At 40.4% G+C, this 19,336-nt stretch overlaps 1 protein-coding gene across 2 annotated transcripts in view; it reads right to left on the reverse strand.

Annotated features, from left to right (window-relative positions):
* Positions 1–19,336, reverse strand: part of KATNA1 (katanin catalytic subunit A1) — a 63,872-nt gene that overhangs the window by 27,779 nt on the left and 16,757 nt on the right. For both annotated transcript variants that reach the window (XM_073671404.1, XM_073671403.1), the window contains exon 2: positions 8,333–8,496. In XM_073671404.1, coding sequence (XP_073527505.1) covers positions 8,333–8,491 — 159 coding nt within the window. In that variant the 5' untranslated portion in view covers positions 8,492–8,496. The remainder of the gene's footprint in view (positions 1–8,332; positions 8,497–19,336) is intronic.

Below are 19,336 nucleotides of genomic sequence, written 5' to 3' on the forward strand. Positions count from 1 at the left end.
AGGGTTCTCCAGGGACACCAGGTAAGACAGAACATTGTAACACACGTCTTCCATTGTTGCACGCATTTGATCTATAACAGTGTCCTCCTGTGCTCTGGTGATTTCTATCATGAAAAATAATTCTAATATGGTATTGGACCATTTTATTCTAGCACATCATTGCCATTTATTACATTATTTTTGTAAAAATGTATGTACTGTGCCGCTATTCTGGATTGGAACGATCAGTTATGATGTTAAGCCATGCCAGCATTGTTCCAGCTAATTATGATGCCTCCCAATTTCCGTATAGCCATCATTATATAGTGTTACAATACACTGATAATGCATGGATATTAAAGTACCATTCTATCTGTTTATTGTGGATGATGGCTGCATCAGTTAAATATCATTTTCTTTAAACATTCTGTCATTTTGGTAATATGTGCATCTTTTCATCTACAGCGTCCCATTTCCCGGTCTGCGGTCATTTTCCATTCCTCAGGTTGCTGGAATACAGGGCGATTGGGATGTTTTTCCGGTTTGTGGCCATCTTGCTTCACCTTAAATGTAATCTGTCAGCAGGTTTTTGCTATTTAATCTGAGGGTAATATGAGGTAGGGGCTGAGACACTGATTACAGCAATATGTCACTTATTAGGGGTGTGCTGTTGTTTCAATACTATAAATGTTTTATCTGCATGAGAATATCACAACAGGACTACGGCTAATGTGAATCCTGGCCCAACTCTGCACCTAGCACTGACTAGTAGCTTACTGTCAATCTACAATGTATACAGAAAGCTACTAATCAGGAGTGTGGGCACGGTTAGCTTTCTGAGCTCTGCTACACACTACATCTAAAAACTCAGATTGTATCACAACTGCTGCACCCACTAAACTAAGTGATACATAGTTGGAATCAAGATCTTTCCCTACATTATGCTTCTCTCAGATGAAGCAGTAAAAACCTGGTGACAGACTGCCTTTGATCAGACAAAGGCTTTCCGTACTTCTGGGGTACGTTTATGTGCACTAATAGGCAATTTTATCCTCCTGTGTGAGGAGAGGTTAGCATAATGTCCCTCCCTACACGTGTTTCTAGGCAGCCACTTGAGGGGATGCCCATGCGTTGTGGAGCTGATGCAGCGTGGTCAGGTCTGTGCTTCTGTTACCCCGACGCGCATTTCACCGCTATGGCTTCTTCCTGGGGGTTCCACACTCTGCACCATCCCATATACTTTAAGATAAAAATCCACCTATGGATTTAAGTTATGATATACTTACGTAAACTTAAAAAAACTGATTTACATGTAGTACATGATGCTGGAGAATTAATACCATATTGATGGAGTGGTCTATTCAATAGGAACCTATGTGATATACGAACTGAAAGGTGGAATGGATATATGGTAATAAGTTAATGCACTGGCACATTATATGCATATGTATATCTGAGTATCCATCCCCATGTGTCATATACACTTTAGTACATTATCCAACATAATGATGAATGCGGATGGTCTGTACTTCTTCTGAGGCATTCTTGTTTTTTTTTTCATGGTTTTATTACGTATATTTTTTTTATTAGATTGTCTAAATAAAAATTCTAATTTTTACATTACCATAGACCTCTTCTTTATCTGTGACTAATCTGTCTGAGATTTATGAATTTTCATGTATTAATGAAGCTCTATGCTTAATTTTGGGGACAGTGTTATAACCAAGTCTAGAAATCTGTCGGATTGTGAGAGCATCTCCTGACTACAGTGCCCTCTACAGGTCAACTCACAGATTTTCGATTAGATTCAGGTCTGTGCCTTTTCAAAACTTTGAACTTCTAATGGCAAAACCATTGTTTTATTGATTTGTAGATATGCTTAGGGCAGTTGTCATGCTAAACGGTAAAATTCCTCTTCATCTTCAGCACTTTAGCAAAAGGTTTTGATGCAAAATGGACTGATATTTGGAACTGTTCATAAATCCCTCCATTTGACTAAAGCCCCAGTTCTAACTTCCAAAAAACATCAAAACCAAAGCATAATGCTGCCTCCAACATGCTTCAGTGTGGGTTTGGTGGTTTTTTTTTTGTGATTTATAGTATTTACTTTGCTCCAAACATACCTTTTGGAACTATGGCCCAAAAGTTTAACCTTGGCCTAATCAGACCACAAGTTTTTCCAGATGCTTTTGGCAGATTTGCTGTAAATTTTAATCAAAATATAGCCGTGGCTTGGATGTTTTTCTTTGGAAGAAAAGTCTTGTCTTGCTACCCTACCCCAAAGGCCAGACATATGAAGAAAACATGAGATTTTTGTTACATGGAGTACACACCCAGTACTTGCCAGAACTTCCTGCAGATTCTTTAATGTTGCTGTAGACCTCGTAACAGCCTCCTGGACAAATTTTCTTCTCGTCTTTCCATCAATTTTTGAGGGACGTTCAGTTCAAAGTAATGTAACTGTTGTGGTAAATTTAACCTGCTTCTTGATCACCCTCTTCACAGTGTTCCATTATGTATCTAATTCCCCTGGAAAAAAAATTTGCACCCTTCTCCTAACTAATAACTTTCAGCAATGAGACCCGTTTGCTGTGTTGTAAGCTGTTTACAGACTACAGCTTTTGCTATGAAATACAGCTTTGAAAATGTCAGGAAAATCCTACTAGAACAGCTAAAATGGGTTTAATCAGTATCACCTTAAATGATAGCAGCTATGTACTGACTTATTTACATGAGTTTAAATGTGATTGAATAATTTTGACACAAACACAACCACATGCCAAATTATAAAAAGGGTGTTCATACTTATGCAACCACGTTATTTTAAGGGTTAATTTTATTTCCCCCTCAAAATTAATTCAACTTGTTTCTCAATGGATGGGTACTGATTTATATGGGTGTCAATAAAGGTGGAAAATGTGATGAAATGATTCTTCTTGGTATGATTTTTTTTTAGAGTTTTAATAGGACAATGGCAGCTCTGAAAATTATGATTTTTAGGCTGTGTGCCCACGATGCATTTAAGTGTTTCCGCAGCGGCAAAAACGCTGCAGAAACGCTTAAAAAACGCATGGTAGAAGGTCTGCCATGTTCCCCAATGATAATCCGCATGTGCTGTGCACATTGCAGCGGAAATTTCCACTGCGGATTATCATTACGGAAAAAAACCCAGCACTACCAATTATTTTGCGGAAGTGCTGTGTTTTCGCCGCCATTGACTTGCATTAGAACGCATGGATTCCGCTTCACTAGTTAAGGACATGCGGAATCCATGCGTTCCAAAGTGCGGATGGTACCCGGGTCTAGAGGAGAGAAGACTCTCCTCCGGACCCGGGTACCATAGAAACTGTGAAAAAAAGAATAAAATAAAGATTATATTTACCTTCTGACGGCCCCCGCTGCACTCGTCCTTTCATGCCGGCAAATCGCGATGGACTGAAGGACCTGCGCTGACGTCATAGTCATGTGACGGGTCACGCGACGCTGACGTCGGCAGGTCCTTCAGTGTACCGCTGCCGGCAGCCAGGACGGACGGAAGCAAGACACTGGGGGCCATCAGAGGGTAAGTATAGATTTATTTTTTAGTTTTTACCATTCTTTACAGTCACAGTATATAAATCCATGCCGCTTGCATGGATTTATATAGTGTGACCAAGTTGACAAGCACTTTCCAAGTGATGCTAAAATCGCTTGGAAAAAGCTTGTCAACCCGCATGTGGAAATGCAAGTGAAGAACGCTTCACATCCACATGTCCGTGGCAGGAAAAACGCATGTACAATCCGCATGTACAATCCGCATGTACAATCCGCATGCGTTTTTTCTGCCAGGGAGATGCAGAAACGCTCAGGAAAAAATCCTGAGCATTTCTGCATCGTGGGCACATAGCCTTAAGCAAGCTTAAGAATAATTTCATCCGGCAAACAAACATTTTGCTCCTTTGCTGGGTGATTGACAGCCTGTTTGCACTTGCCGATAAATGTGATATGAGCATTCCTAGGAATGATTGACCCAATGATTGTCCATTGTAATTGCACCTTTAGTCAATTACGACTTCATCGCTAGAGTTTTAACAGATCCCTCTGGAACTTTTTTTGCAATAGCAGCCATATTGGCATCGTCACCTATTGCCATCAAACACACCCTATGATCAGATTATCTTCAAGGGAATTTACTAACAAAAAATAAAGATTGAACAGTTTAAATGATTATCTACTTTAGACAAACTATTACCACAATTTAATAAAAACGGGAGAAGAAAATGAAGGTGCAGCTCGTTAATTATTCTGATTGTATTCATTTTCATAAAAAAAGAATTGCATCAAGGCGGAGTTCACACGATGCGTATTTAATGCGTTTCCGCGGCGTTTTTGCAGTTGCGGAAACGCATTAAAAACGCATGGTAGAAGGGCAGCAATGTTCCCCAATTGAAATCCGCATGTGCTGTGCCCATGATGTGGATTTTTCCGCAGCGTAAACGCTGCGCTCAAAAATCCGCAGCATGTCAATTAATTTTGCGTAAACGTGGCGTTTTCGCCGCCATTGACTTGCATTAGAACGCGCCAATTTCGCAAGACTGCATTTATACTTGCGCTATTGGCGCGTTCTAATGTGCGGATGGTACCCGAGTGTGGAGGACAGGAGACTCTCCTCCACACCCAGGTACCATTAAAAAAGCTGTAAAACAAGAATAAAATAAAAAATAAATGTATACTTACCTTCTGTCGGCCCGCGCAGCGCTCCTGCTTGGTTCCCGGCACTTTGCAGTGAGTTGAAGAACCTGCGCTGACGTCAGAGTCATGTGACGGGTCACGTGACGCTGACGTCGGCAGGTCTTTCAATTCAAAGTTGCCGGCGAGGGAGAACGGATTGAGCAGGACAGCGCGGGCCATCGGAGGTAAGTATATACACTCTCTCGGGTCACACTATATAAATCCATGCTGTTTGCATGGATTTATATAGTGTGACCTAGTTGTCAAGCACTTTCCAGGTGATGCTAAAATCGCCTGGAAAGCGCTTGTCAATCCACATGCGGAAACGCATGTGGATCCGCATGTATTCCGCAGGAAAAACGCATGCACAATCTGCATGTACAATCTGCATGCGTTTTTTCTGCCAGGGAGATGCAGAAATGATGCAGAAATTTTCTGCATCGTGTGCACATACCCTTAAGCTGGGATCTCAACTCTAGAGGCTTTAGAAAAGTAAAAATATAACATTAGTTTACAGTCACTTTAATGACAGGAATGTATAACAGGTAAGAAAAATTTGCCTCCATATAGTCACATGACTTGTTAGTTATAAAAAGAACATCACCACGAAACCCATGCTATTAAAATGTAACAGGAATTTTAAAACCAAATTAATTGTAATGAACATGGTACAAAGCATGCACAACACAAGGATGATGGTGGACACTTATTGTACTTACATCTCAAACCTCCACTGATGCCGTGTTGGAGGATTTAAAAAAATACAAAAAAAAAAACAGTATTTAGTTGTTCCGATTTCTTTCAACCTATACACATGTTCAAAGTTTTCCAAAAGGCATAAAACGTTTTCAGGACTCCATTTTACTTCCCCATTTCTGAATATAATTTTTCAACCACTGGTTGGGCTTATCTGTTCATATGTCTGCAACTCGTAGGTAAGCAAACATTCGGTAAAGTTTCCCATACAACCTTTTAGTAATGCCAAAAAGCTTAAAATATCAGTTTATTTTTCTAATTCATTGTATTACTGTTCATATAATGTCAAGCCAAGAATGTCAAAAAACAGTACAGCTGATTTACAGTATGCAAATCATGTAATAGACATATACACACGTGGTCAAAATTGTTGGTACCCCTCGTTTAATGAAACAAAAACCCACAATGGTCACAGGAATAACTTGAATCTGACAAAAGTAATAAATTAAAAATCTATGAAAATGAACAAATGAATGTCAGACATTGCTTTTCAACCCTGATGCCACAGAATTAAAAAAAAAAAATAAACTCATGAAATAGGCCTGGACAGAAATGATGGTACCCCTGAAAATAATGTGACAAAAGGGACATGTTAAATCAAGTTGTGTCCACTAATTAGCATCACAGGTGTCTACAATCTTGTAATCAGTCAGTGGGCCTGTATATAGGGCTACAGATACTCACTGTGCTGTTTGGTGACATGGTGTGTACCACACTCAACATGGACCAGAGGAAGCAAAGGAAAGAGTTGTCTCAGGAGATTAGAAAGAAAATTATAGACAAGCATGTTAAAAGGTAAAGGTTATAAGACCATCTCCAAGCAGCTTGATGTTCCTGTGACTACAGTTGCACATATTATTCAGAAATTTAAGATCCATGAGACTGTAGCCAACCTCCCTGGATGTGGCCGCAGGAGGAAAATTGATGACAAATCAAAGAGACGGATAATACAACAAAAGAGCCCAGGATAACTTCTAAAGAGAATAAAGGTGAACTTCAAGCTCAAGGAACATCAGCGTCAGATCGTACTATCTGTCGTTGTTTGATCCAAAGTGCACTGCATGGGAGACGACCAAGGAGAACATCATTGTTGAAAAAAAAAAAAAATCATAAAAAATCCAGACTGAAATATTTCAAACTACATGTTGACAAGCCACAATGCTTCTGAGAGAATGTCCTATGTACAGATGAGACAAAAATGGAGGTTTTGGCAAGGCACATCAGCTCTATGTTCACAGGTGGAAAATTGAAGCATATCAAGAAAAGAACACTGTCCCTACTGTGAAACATGGAGGAGGCTCTGTTCTGTTCTGGGGCAGATTTTCTGCATCTGGCACAGGGTACAATGTGCAGGATACAATATGCAGGGTACAATGAAATCTCAAGACTATCAAGGTATTCTAGAGAAATGAGCTGCCCAGTGTCAGAAAGCTTGGTTTTCAGTCGCAGGTCATGGGTCTTGCAACAGGATAAAGACCCAAAACACAGCTAAAAACTCCCAAGAATGGCTAAGAGGAAAACATTAGACTTTTCTGAAGTGGCCTTCTATGAGCCCTGACCTAAATCCTATTGAGCATCTTTGGAAATAGCTGAAACATGCAGTCTGGAAAAGAAAACCTTAAAACACGAGACAATTGGAGCAGTTTGCTCATGAGGAGTGGGCCAAAATACCTGTCGAGAGGTGCAAAAGTCTCATTGAGGCTATGTGCCCACGATGGAGAAATGCTCCGGATTTTTTCCTGAGCGTTTCTGCATCTACCTGCCAGAAAAAACGCATGCGGATTGTACATGTGGATTGTACATGCGTTTTCCTGCCAGGGACAAGCGAAAGTGAAGCGTTTTTCACATACATTTCCGCATACGGGTTGTCAAGCGCTTTCCAAGCGATTTTAGCATCACTTGGAAAGTGCTTGTCAACTTGGTCACACTATATAAATCCATGCAAACGGCATGGATTTATATAGTGTGACCAAAAGAATGGTAAAAAATAAATATTATACTTACCTTCTGATGACCCCCGGTGACCTTGTCTCGGCTTGCCGGCAGCTCGCGGTAGATTAAAGAACCTGCCGACGTCAGCGGTCGCATCACCCGTCACATGACTAAATGACATCAGTGCAGGTCCTTTAGTCTACCGCGAGCTGCCGGCAAGCCGAGACAAGGTCACCGGGGGCCATCAGAAGGTAAGTATAATATTTATTTTTTATTTTATTCTTTTTTTTTACAGGTACTATGGTACCCGGGTCCAGAGTAGAGTCTCCTCTTCTCCAAACCCGGGTACCATCCGCACATTGAAACTCATGGAATCCGCATGTACAGATCCAGTAACGCGGATGACATGCGTTCCAATGCAAGTCAATGGCGGTGAAAACGCTGCGCTTCCGCAAAATAATTGGTAGTGCTGCGGATTTTTCCGCAATGATAATCCGCAGCGGAAATTTCCGCAGCATGTGCACAGCACATCCGGATTATCATTGGGGAACATGGCAGGCCTTCTACCAAGCGTTTAAGCGTTTCTGCAGCGGAATTGCAGCTGCGGAAATGCTTAAAAAACGCATAGTGGGCACACAGCCTGACAGTTACAGGAATCGCTTGATTGCAGTGATTGCCTTAAAAGGTTGTTCAACAAAATATTAAGTTAAGAGTACCATCATTTCTGTCCAGGCCTATTTCATGAGTTTCATTTTTTTTTTTAATTCTGTGGAAGCAGGGTGAAAAGCAATGTCGGACTTTCATTTGTTCATTTTTATAGATTTTTAATTTATTATTACTTTTGTCAGATTCAAGTTATTTCTGTGACCATTGTGGGTTTTCCTTTCATTAAAAGAGGGGTACCAACAATTTTGACCACGTGTGTAGAATGTAATGAGCAATCAGAAAACCTTACCTGCTGCCACTTCTGTTGTAGGAAGGTGTCTTTGACGTATAAGTATTTGTTCATCTGATCCAACACACCTTGGTAGTAAACCATGGCGGAGTCATAGTTGCCCAAAAGTGCATACTCTCGTGCTAGCTTCACATTTTCACTTATCATGAGCAGGCTCATCTTGACTGCAAAAGTAAAAGATTTGAAGATTAGGCAAATTGATATTTTGTTACATAACTTCCATACCTGGATGGAGTGAAATTCCAATTTGAATCTATTAAAATACCAACATACAGAACAGATTCGTTTTGGGCCCTACCAACAGTAGAGAACATATTATGCCTGGGTCGCTAAATATGAATTGGCCTGTAGGGACTCATGCCACATATAATAAAACCTTTTTTGTAGGAACACAATTAAAGAGGACTTGACAGCTTCCCCAGGCCCCAAAATACCACCACATATTTATTGCTATCTCTATATGCTTCCTAACGAACCCTTTTTATTGACTTAATGATTGCTGCATAAGCATAAACGCAATGTTATAGCTGCGGTTACCATATGCTATTTAGTTAGTGACTAATTGTGGGGGTGACTACTCACCACTCTCATCAGACTACTGCCGTTTCTTTGCAGATCTCTGCCTCTGTGATAATGTGCAGTAAGCCAGGTGTATGCACCCCGGATTTCAACAGGGCAATGCAATTTTCCAGGGAGGCCGGACATAACCAGCGGTGACTTGCAAAATCGATCACTCACTCCCACGGGGGGCGTGATGACATGATTAGTGGGTTAACTAGTTTGGGGAAAACAACACCCCCCACTAGTTAACATATCACCAAAATTTAAAAAAAAAATGCTTTCTGGAATATGCAGCAGTCAATTAAACAATAAAAAGGAATTGTTAGGAAAAGGAATAAATACATGGTGGCAATTTGGGAGGCTTGGTGAAGAGGTCATGTTTTTTTTTTCTTTTTTAAAGTTCTTCACGTAGTAAACAGTATGCACTAATAAAAATGGTTGACAGCATGTCTCCGAATTGCTCCAGTAAATGAACAAATGTGACTTATCACAAACCTGCTGAGTAGCATCTGTTAACGTGGAGCACTAATATGTAAGTATCATAAAGTAGAATGACTCACAGTGAAGTACAAGAACAAGCACGTTATATAGCCTCACAACCTGCCAGAACATTACACGTGCAACACATGAGCTGGGGAAAATGCATAGCTGATAGCAGATTCAGTACATGTGCTTACGCTCAATGTCCTTGCAGAACGCCATACATTGTGCCACAGGGAAAACATTCTGATATATATATATATGATTTAGAATTATGTAACAAATCACGAGGAGCATTGTAAACAAAATCGGCCTATTCATTGGCAAAAACAAGGTATGTGCCGAAACGTACCCACAAGGAAAAAATACCCTCCCACCCAACTAGCGGTATTATTTTACTTCATTCTGTATTTTAGATGCTAAAAGAGGTCATCTACCTTTGGGGACTTTTTTTTCCCTCTTAAATGCATGGAGAAGGGGCTAAAATTATTTTTTTTTACCATTGGATTTCTTAAATTTTGAAGCGCTTTCTTTCTATAGCTCTGGGTTATGTTGTTTATTGCCAACTGCAGGATTAGTTTTAAAGTGGTTATCACCTTCAGGAAAGTGGGCCCCAAACTGTTAAATACCTTAAATAAGTAGGTACTAATCCTCCCCGGGTCCAGCGCCACTGATCGAGTCCTGGTGTTTTGGGTGCAGCAGTGAGGTCAGGTCAATAGTGCGAGTCGTTGTACTAGTCAGCTACTGAGCTCAGACTCAGCAACACGCTAAAATCGTGAAGCGCGCTGTTGACGTGACGTTACTGCAGAAGCCAAAATATCAGGACTCGATCAGTGCCGCTGGCCCCAGGGAGGGTGAGTTACCTGCCGAGTGTGTTATTTTAGGTATCGTTACCTTAACTCAGGGGTCGACAAAGTTGTTCAGAATCTAGGAGCCAGCCAAAAAATTTAGGAGCCAGAATTTTTTTTAAGCAAACTTGGTTTTTAATTTAACAAAAAAAACATTACAAACGTTATAAACAACATTTTACTTTTAAAGATAATAAATATTATATTTTGATATTTTAGATTTTAGGCAACATTCTAGTGTTTTTCACTTTGCTTTTTGTGGCCATGAACATGCCTTGTGATTTTAGAGCTGAAGTACCAGTGGTCCACAGCCTTGGCAGGATCAAACGCCTTCACAGATGGCCCATTCATGGTGATCATAAACAAGTCACTTAAACTTTCTTCTTGCATCCTTGATCTGAATTTATTTTTGACCATGTTCATCAAACTAAATCCTCTTTCACAACATGAGGTTGAGACAGGGAGCACCGCCACAATCGACAACAGGTTTCCCAGAACTGGAAATCTCTCGGTGTTGGAGAGTGCCAAATCCAGAAGCTCACACAGTTTCTTTCCTTTTCCAAGGACCTTAAACTCATACCACTCATTGAGGAGTGAGTGAATGCATTGGTCATCACTTTCAGGTGGAGATAGCGGTTTACGAAAATGATGAGCCAATGCAGTAATCTCAACCACACCGTAGTCTTGCAATGTTGTTCCTGCTGGCCAGGCAAAGGTGTCAAACACTGCGGTGGATCTTTCAATATTTATATCACTTAGAAATCGCACTGTCAAGTATTTAACTGCATGATTAATTAAATTAGCTTTTTCCTGCTGAATTGATGCAGCTACAGTGTTGCTCAGTCCATGTAGCTGTACATTTTCAAACAGTCCTTGAAGAGATGTTCCTGAGACAAATCTGGCCTCATGTTGTTTTGGTGCATCTCTAAGTGAATTGATTGTTGAAATTGTGCTTTTCACATGCAACTCAATTGTGCTTAATAAAAGCTCTTCCCTTTGAAATATAAAAGTGACAAGTTTTTAAGAATTTCCAGATAGTCCAGTAGAAAATGGAGCATGTGAACAAATTTAAAATCTGTGAGCTTTCTCAGTAAACCATGGGCAGCTGCAGAGGCACTGTCTTTTTCCGCAGCCACACTTTCTAGGTGGATTGTCACGCATTTCCAGTCTTTGACAAGTGCAGACAGAGCACCGACTTTGCTTGCTACCCATCTGACATTATGCAAGTATTGGAATTTCAGAATTGTAAGCTGCAGGTTTTCTGCTACTTGCTTCAGCTGTCGCATTCTCTTAGGTGAGTATTGATAAAATTGGTAGAGTTTCTTTAAAATAGAGTCAAAATCATCAATTAATTTAGCTTGTTTTACTGAACTTAATACACTTAAGTTCAATCGGTGTGCAACACAGTGAATGCCAATTAAATGACTGATGTTTTGGCGTATTTTCTGCACCAAGCCATTTTCGGTCCCAATCATGCTGGCAGCACCATCTGTACCAATGGCAATCAAGTGACTTGAAGAAAGCCAGCCTACAAGACCAAGTGTTCTAAGTTCTTCTGTGAGCGCTTCTAAATATCCATCTGCAGTAGCCATTTCAAGAGGAGAAACAGAAAGAAATACTTCTTTGACCCTGTTGTCCTTGATGTACCTGACATACAGAATCAGTTGTTCAACCCCTGCTTTGTCAGTTGAGCCATCTAGCATAAAGCTGACATATTTTGCCTCTTTGAGCTCACTGATTAGGTTTTTCCTGATTATTTCTGCAATATGGGAAATGAATTCTTTGCATCTTTTATCGTTTGCATATTCCTGTCGCACAGCACTCCCTAATTTCTCCGTCAACTCTAGCAACCCTTCAAAATGTGTGAAAGGTCTGTTGTTTTTGGCAATATAATAGGCCACAATAAATAGAATGGTCATATGTTTAAAAATGTCTTCATCCATTTTCCTTATACAAGCAGCCAATGGAGTAGCTTCTGGAGCCAACGCTGCATGTTTAGCCTCCACACAATTTAGATGCTGGAGAGACTTTGCTGCTTTTTGAAGGTTTCAAGTTTAAAGGGTCCTGAAAATCCTTTTACGATCCTAGATGCTTGGTCAGCAATGCCAGGGAAGGAAGCACAAATCTCGCATATAGCTATACCAGTTGTATGGTCAAATTTAAGCCATGCGAGTTCTTTACACCACTCTTGCCTAAATCTCCTGGGTCCAGCAGTTTGACAACGGCTTGTTGATGGGGACTCCTCTGCTGGTGGGTCAACTCTTGTTTCTTCAGTTACCTGTTGCCCGGCACTTTCTACCTGTTGCACTGCGCTTTCAAGAGAGGTCTTTGTAAAGAACGGTGTCATTTTCAGTTGCTTTTCATTTTCTGGTATTCTCTCTGTTGCTCTGCGCTTCATTTTTTTCCTGAACCCAGAAAAGAAAAAAAAATGTGCACTTTGCTCTGCTATGCCAATTATAACTTACAAATGATCTCTTTACCCTTCTTTGTCCGAGTGGACGAGGCAGTACTCCGGCTTCGTTCTCCCGGCGGCACCCGACTTTGTTCTTCCAGCAGCACTCCGCAGTCCGCCATATAGTACCCATATAATAATGGGATACACTGTGAATATACTGCCATATAGTAACCATATAATTACAGCATATACTGTGTATATACTGCTATACCCTACTTACAAAAAGATTTAGCAATGTAGGAAACTCCATTCAGTGGTGGTCCAGCAGGATAGGGTCTCTCAGCACTTCTAGAGAAGATTAAAAATCAATCTGCCTTATTATCCATATATTTTATTTTCTAACCATAAGAAGTTTCAAATCCTTTTTTGTAGGAACAACACTTTTCTAAATCAATTAAACAACATACTCACCTTAAATGTTTTTTGGAGGGAAAAGTAAAGATAAATTGTTGTTCCGTTTTTTTCTTGACATTTTTTTTAAAATTTTTACGAATGCTTTAAAAATTGCTTTTTAAAAAAAAAATAAATAGATGTCATTACATTTATAAATTTTTTATATTCTCAGTTTTTTTCTCAGAAAAATCAAAAACTCATTTTTTTAAAAAAATGCCTGTTCCGTTTTTTTGTTGACAAACTGTACATATAGACCCCCTCACACACGGCGTCTCCCCGGGGAGCACGGCCTTTGTATGTACTTACACAGGTAGCGGGAGATGAGAACGGGCCCCCGGCCACAGCGATCCTTCCCCCGTAACCCAACTCTCCCTGTCCAGTCCCGGAGCATAAGGGGGGCGGAGCAAAGTGGAGAAGGCGGCCTGAGCGATACTGTCCCTGCTTCCTCCGATTGGATGACTCCGTGCAGGAGGTGGGATTGGATTGAGAGTATTTTTTTTTCTTCTCAACTCCTCAACATTTTCTAGGCGCCAGACAACATTTTCTAGGCGCCACTGGCGACCAGGCGCCTGGGTTTGTCGAGCCCTGCCTTAACTTGTAGATTATATTAACTATTAGCTGCAGACATTTCTGCATCAAAAATGTGTCTCTTCGCAGGAAAAATATTGCATAACAATCCCCCCCTCCAAAAAAAAAAAAAGATTTTTGTAGGTTGTAGGGTTTTTTTATGCATTTTTTTCCCATTCCTTTGAATGGGTAAAAATAAACTACAAAAACACTGAAATGATTGACATGCTGCAGATCTGAAACCCCTTCAGAATCAACAAAGCTAAAATAAGCAACGTGTGCATGAGATTTCAGAAGTCTCATTCACTTTGCTAGGACTGTAAAATACTGTGCTGTCACAGCAACGCGCGCACGCTTCCTTAGGCCTCATTCACAAGCCCATGTTTAACCCCTTTACTCCCGAAGGTGGTTTGCACATTAATGACCGGGCCAATTTTTACAATTCTGACCAGTGTCACTTTATGAGGTAACTACTCTGGAACGCTTCAACAGATTCCCCTGATTCTGAGACTGTTTTTTCGTGACATGTTGTACTTCATGATAGTGGTAACATTTATTTGATATGGCTGGCGTTTATTCAAGAAAAAAAAAATGAAATTTGTCCAAAATGTTGAAAATTAAGCAATTTTTGAACTTTGAATTTTCATGCCCTTAAATCAGAGAGATATGTCACACAATAGTTAAAGAGGTTGTCCACTACATGTATTTAAACTGTGGAGAGAAGTCTTTTTGTAATTATCTTAGTGACGCACTCCCCGTGGATTAGTGGGCTGTGGGCGAGATTTCCCCAGCGCATCACAGCCCAGCATTCACCGTGCGCTTTCCCAATGAATGCGGAGAGGGAATGCAGGAGAGGGAAAGCGCGCCGAAACTTGACGTGACATCAGCGGATGCCAGAACCAGCTCCAGCCGGGGATCACGTGATGCCTGTGAGCAAGGTAATTACAAAAAGACTTCTCTCCACATTGGGGGCATTTTATATAGTTATTTATTAATGAAGTTGTCCACTACATTTCCCACCTGACTACTTTACATCAGCACAATTCTGGAACCAATTTTTTTTTTTTTTTTTTAGGAAGTTAAGGGTTAAAAGTTGACTAGTGATTTCTCATTTTTCCCAAAATTTTAAAAACTTTTTTTTTTTTTTTAGGGACCACATCATATTTCAAGTGACTTTGAAGGGTCTTTATGACAGAAAATACCCAAAAGTGACACCATTCTAAAAACTGCACCCCCAAGGTGCTCAAAACCACATTCAAGAAGTTTATTAACCCTTCACAGGAATTTTTGGAATGTGGAAGAAAACAATGAACATTTAACTTATTTTTTCACAAAAATGTTACTTTAGATCCAAAAAATTTTTTATTTTTGCAAGGGTGACAGAAAAAAAAAGTTCCACAAAATTTGTTGTGCAATTGCTCCTGAGCAGACTGATACCCCAAATGTTACGGAAAATCAGTTTGGGCGCACGGGAGGGCTCGGAAGGGAAGGAGCGCCATTTGACTTTTTGAATGTAAAATTTGCTTGAATAATTAGCAGACGCCATGTTGCGTTTGGAGAGCTCCTGATGTGCCTAAACAGTGGAAACCCCCCACAAGTGACACCATTTTGGAAACTAGACCCCTCAGGGAACTCATCTAGATGTGTGGTGAGCACATTGAACCCTCAGGTGCTTCACAGAAGTTTCTAACATTGATCCACAAAAATAAAATGTTCACATTTTTCCCACAAAAAAAGGTTTCAGCCCCCACTTTTGCGTTTTCATAAGAGTAACAGGAGAAATTGCACCATGCCACTTGTTGTGCAATTTCTCCTGAGTAAGCCAATACCCCATATGTGGGGGAAAACCACTGCTTGGGCGCACTGCAGGGTTCGGAAGGGAAGGAGCCCCATTTGACTTTTGGAAGTTAAAATTGTTTGAATAATTAGCGGACGCCATGTTGCGTTTGGAGAGCCCCTGATGTTCCGAAACAGTGGAAACACCTCCCCCCCCCCCCCAAAGTGACCCTATTTTGGAAACTAAACCCTTCAAGGATTTTATCAAGAGGTATAGTTAACATTTTGAACCCAGAGGTACGACATGTTTGATAACATTAGGTCATCATATTGAATATGTTGTCATTAGTCTTAAGCGCAAGTGCTCGCTACTTGAGTTTGCATTGGGTACTCAGGTATTCACCATGTATCGCAGGTGCTCAAGAGACATGCTCGAGTCCCCGCCCGCATGTTTCAAGGTTATTAGACACCCAAAAAAAAACCATGCAGTGATCGCTCGTGCATGGCAGGCAATCCCTGCAATGTTTCTTTGGCTGCAATGTTTCTTTGGCTGTATAACAGCTGCGAAACATATGGGGCGGAGACTGTCACTCAAACACCCGCGATACTCGGTGCATACCCGAGCACCCGATGCAAACTCAAATAGCGAGCACTTGAGCTCAACACTAGTCGCCATTTTTATTTTTCTTTACTTTTGAAAAAAATCCCAGCCCCAAAGCAGCCCTAACCCTAACCTCGTATCTTGATGGTATGGTGTGGTATATGAGGTACAAAGATAGTGGGGCCATTCTTCATCAATGGAAACCTCAATGCCACTGGATATCTGAAATTTCTACATGATGATGTGTTGCCCCCTTTATGCACTGAAGATTATTATTATTATTTATTATTATAGCGCCATTTATTCCATGGGGCTTTACATGTGAAAAAGGGGTATAATACAAGAACAATTACAATAATCTTGAACACAATGTGACAGCGACTGGTACAGGAGAAGAGAGGACCCTACCCGCGAGGGGTCACAATCTACAAGGGATGGGTGAGGATACAAGATGGCACGTTCCCTGAGTTTTTCCAACAAGATGGTGCACCACCACATTATGGGTGTCAGGTCCGAGCATTCCTACATGAACAGTTTGCTGGAAAGTGGATTGGTCGTTGTGGGCCAGTTGAATGGCCACCAAGGTCTCCCGATCTGACCCCCTTAGACTTGTCTTTGGGGTAATCTGAAGGCAATTGTCTATGCTGTGAAGATAAGAGATGTGCAGCATCTGAAACAACGGATACTGGAAGCCTGTGCTAGCATTTCTTCTGCGTTGTTGCTATCAGTGTGGCAAGAGTGGGAGAAGAGGGTTGCATTGACAATCCAACACAATGCGCAGCACTTTGAACACATTTTATAAGTGGTCATAAACTTGTAAAAAACTCATGAAAGAATAAAGTTACGTTAAAACCAAGCACACCATTGTTTTTCTTATGAAATTCTCAATAAGTTTAATGTGTCACATGACACTCTTCCCATTGAAAAAAATAAAGTTGGATCCAAAATGGCCGCCATGGTCACCACCCATCTGGAAAAGTTTTCCCCCTCCCATATACTAATGTGCCACAAACAGGAAGTTGATATCACCAACCATTCCCATTTAATTTAGGTGTATCCATATAAATGGCTCACCCTGTATATTTTAGGAGTCGGAGTTGGTCCATTTTATACTGACTCCGACTCCACGGCCCTGTTCAATTCCTTGACAAAAGGACTCAATCTAACACCTGGATTTATGACTCACTACATGGACACAATTCACACCTCCAACCAGATGGACTGCAGATAGTTAAACATTCCCAGGGCTGATCCATTTGCAACAAAAAAATACTAATTTGTTCACCTTGACTTATCAGTAGGAGGCATCACCCCTTAAACCTCATGAACAAATGTCTTGCTGTAACATCTCTCAAATGTTGGGCCTTGTGTCTTATGAATTCATTTGCAATATTGCCTGAAGAAGAAGCCTCTGTGCTCTGAGAGCTTGCATATATATTTTTTTTCTGGTTAGCCAATAAAGGTATCATTCCGAGAATACTTTTGTCATTTTTGGGCATAAAAGTATTTACATCGACATGGCCCAGACAAATCCCAAACCTGAACCCAATTGAAAATCTTTGGGTTGACCTGAAGATGCTGTATACGGGAGATTCCCTCACAATCAGACAGATTTGCAGCACTACTGTAAGGCAAGAGTGGGCTAACATTTTCACATCTAGATGTGCCATGCCAATAGACTGCTACCCAAAAAGACCAAATGCTGTCATAGCTTAGAGTACTTCAACAAAGTATTAGTTGTGGTGTGCACATTTATGCAATCAAATTAGTTTAGTTCTTTATTTTTCCACACAGAAGATTTCAGTTTATTTTTCAAATGCATTGTACAGATTATGTGAGACATTAAAGGTGGAGAAAATGCTGAATTGATTCTTCTTGGTATGTTTTTTTTTTACATGACAAAAACCTGGCAATCTAGCAGGAGTATGTAGACTTTTTATATCCACTGTATACCAGAAGTATAAAGATCATGCTGTGAGGAAAATGTATTGTGTGCATACAGTATATTATGTACCTGTCATTCTACATGGGACAAAGTAAGATTTATCATCATGCTTCATTCGACAACTATTTTACACTGCAAAAAAAAACAAAAACCTGTGTCGTAGATTGTGTTTCTTCTCTATATAAAGAAGATGATGATATGCTCATAATATGCATTTATTGTGGTTATGACGGTGTCATTGCATTCAGTAACGCTCCCATTGAACAAGCATGAACAGGATCAGGGAGGTATCCACACAGGATGTTTATGAGAAATGCGCTGCTCCGCCTACACTACAGTGGAGGTAGCACTTTTCTCATAAAGTGTCCCACAAAGCAAATAAATAGTTTGATGAAAAGAATTACCTTCATGGTTATATTCCTTTATTTACACGCCAAAAGAAAACTCATCATTTCAGCGTACAAGAATCTAATGAAGGGTTATTTCATAAAGCTAAACAAAACCTGGAAAATACATCTTATAAAAAGTGCTTGAATAAACCTCAAGGAGGTTGTCTAGTTTACAAAACTCATTTTTACACACTAAATTTGATAGGGGGTGTCCCTTAATTGAGGATCCACTAATCAAAGTGGAGAGACCATATAAAAAGCCTTTCTCCATCTGGAGGACCTGTCCAGTCCTGATTTACTAAGTGAACTTGCCACTGGGTTTGGGCTTATTAAACCATCAGTATGTAGCTTCCAAACAGTCAAAAGTGGCTGTCTTGACGTAAGGTAGTAACAGAACTTAATCGCTTGATATAATTTCCGCACTCTCCTACATTGGCATAGTGCAGACGAAGCTTCAACATGGTATGTTGTAGTATTAGAACATACCAGGCACAAGATATTGAAGACCTATCAGTAGCATGGCTCATCAAAATCAAATTGATAGGGGTCCGACACTTATTAGTCCCTATAATTTCCTCCAGCAGCAGCTGGATATAAATACTTTGAACGAAACTGTAAAGCACAGCTTCATTCAATGTGTAGTGACCACTGCCAGGTCCTGAAGTATAGCTAAGAGAATAAGTCTCCAATTAAATTGATTGACCTAAGGCATGACATGACTGGCAATCAATCAACTATTACAGACTGGCAGGTCGTCGTTTAATATCCTTTTAACAAAGGCAGACCAAAGTAAACGATTCGCACTGAGCGATCTACACTAGGCCGCTCAGTGCACACAGGCTGCTACAATTCTTGTTAGTGCGAGTGCTGTTTACACAAGACAATGCTCCGCCGAGAACGATTATCTTTTGTGTTACACACAAGATCATTTCACCTGATGAACAAGCATTTTGCTTGTTCATGAAGTGCTCAGCAGCCTGTATAGACAG

This window comes from Phyllobates terribilis, unplaced genomic scaffold (genome assembly GCF_046119375.1).
Source record: "Phyllobates terribilis strain yellow unplaced genomic scaffold, ASM4611937v1 Scaffold_3__8_contigs__length_932513732, whole genome shotgun sequence".
In the NCBI taxonomy this organism is placed as follows: Eukaryota; Metazoa; Chordata; class Amphibia; order Anura; family Dendrobatidae; genus Phyllobates; species Phyllobates terribilis.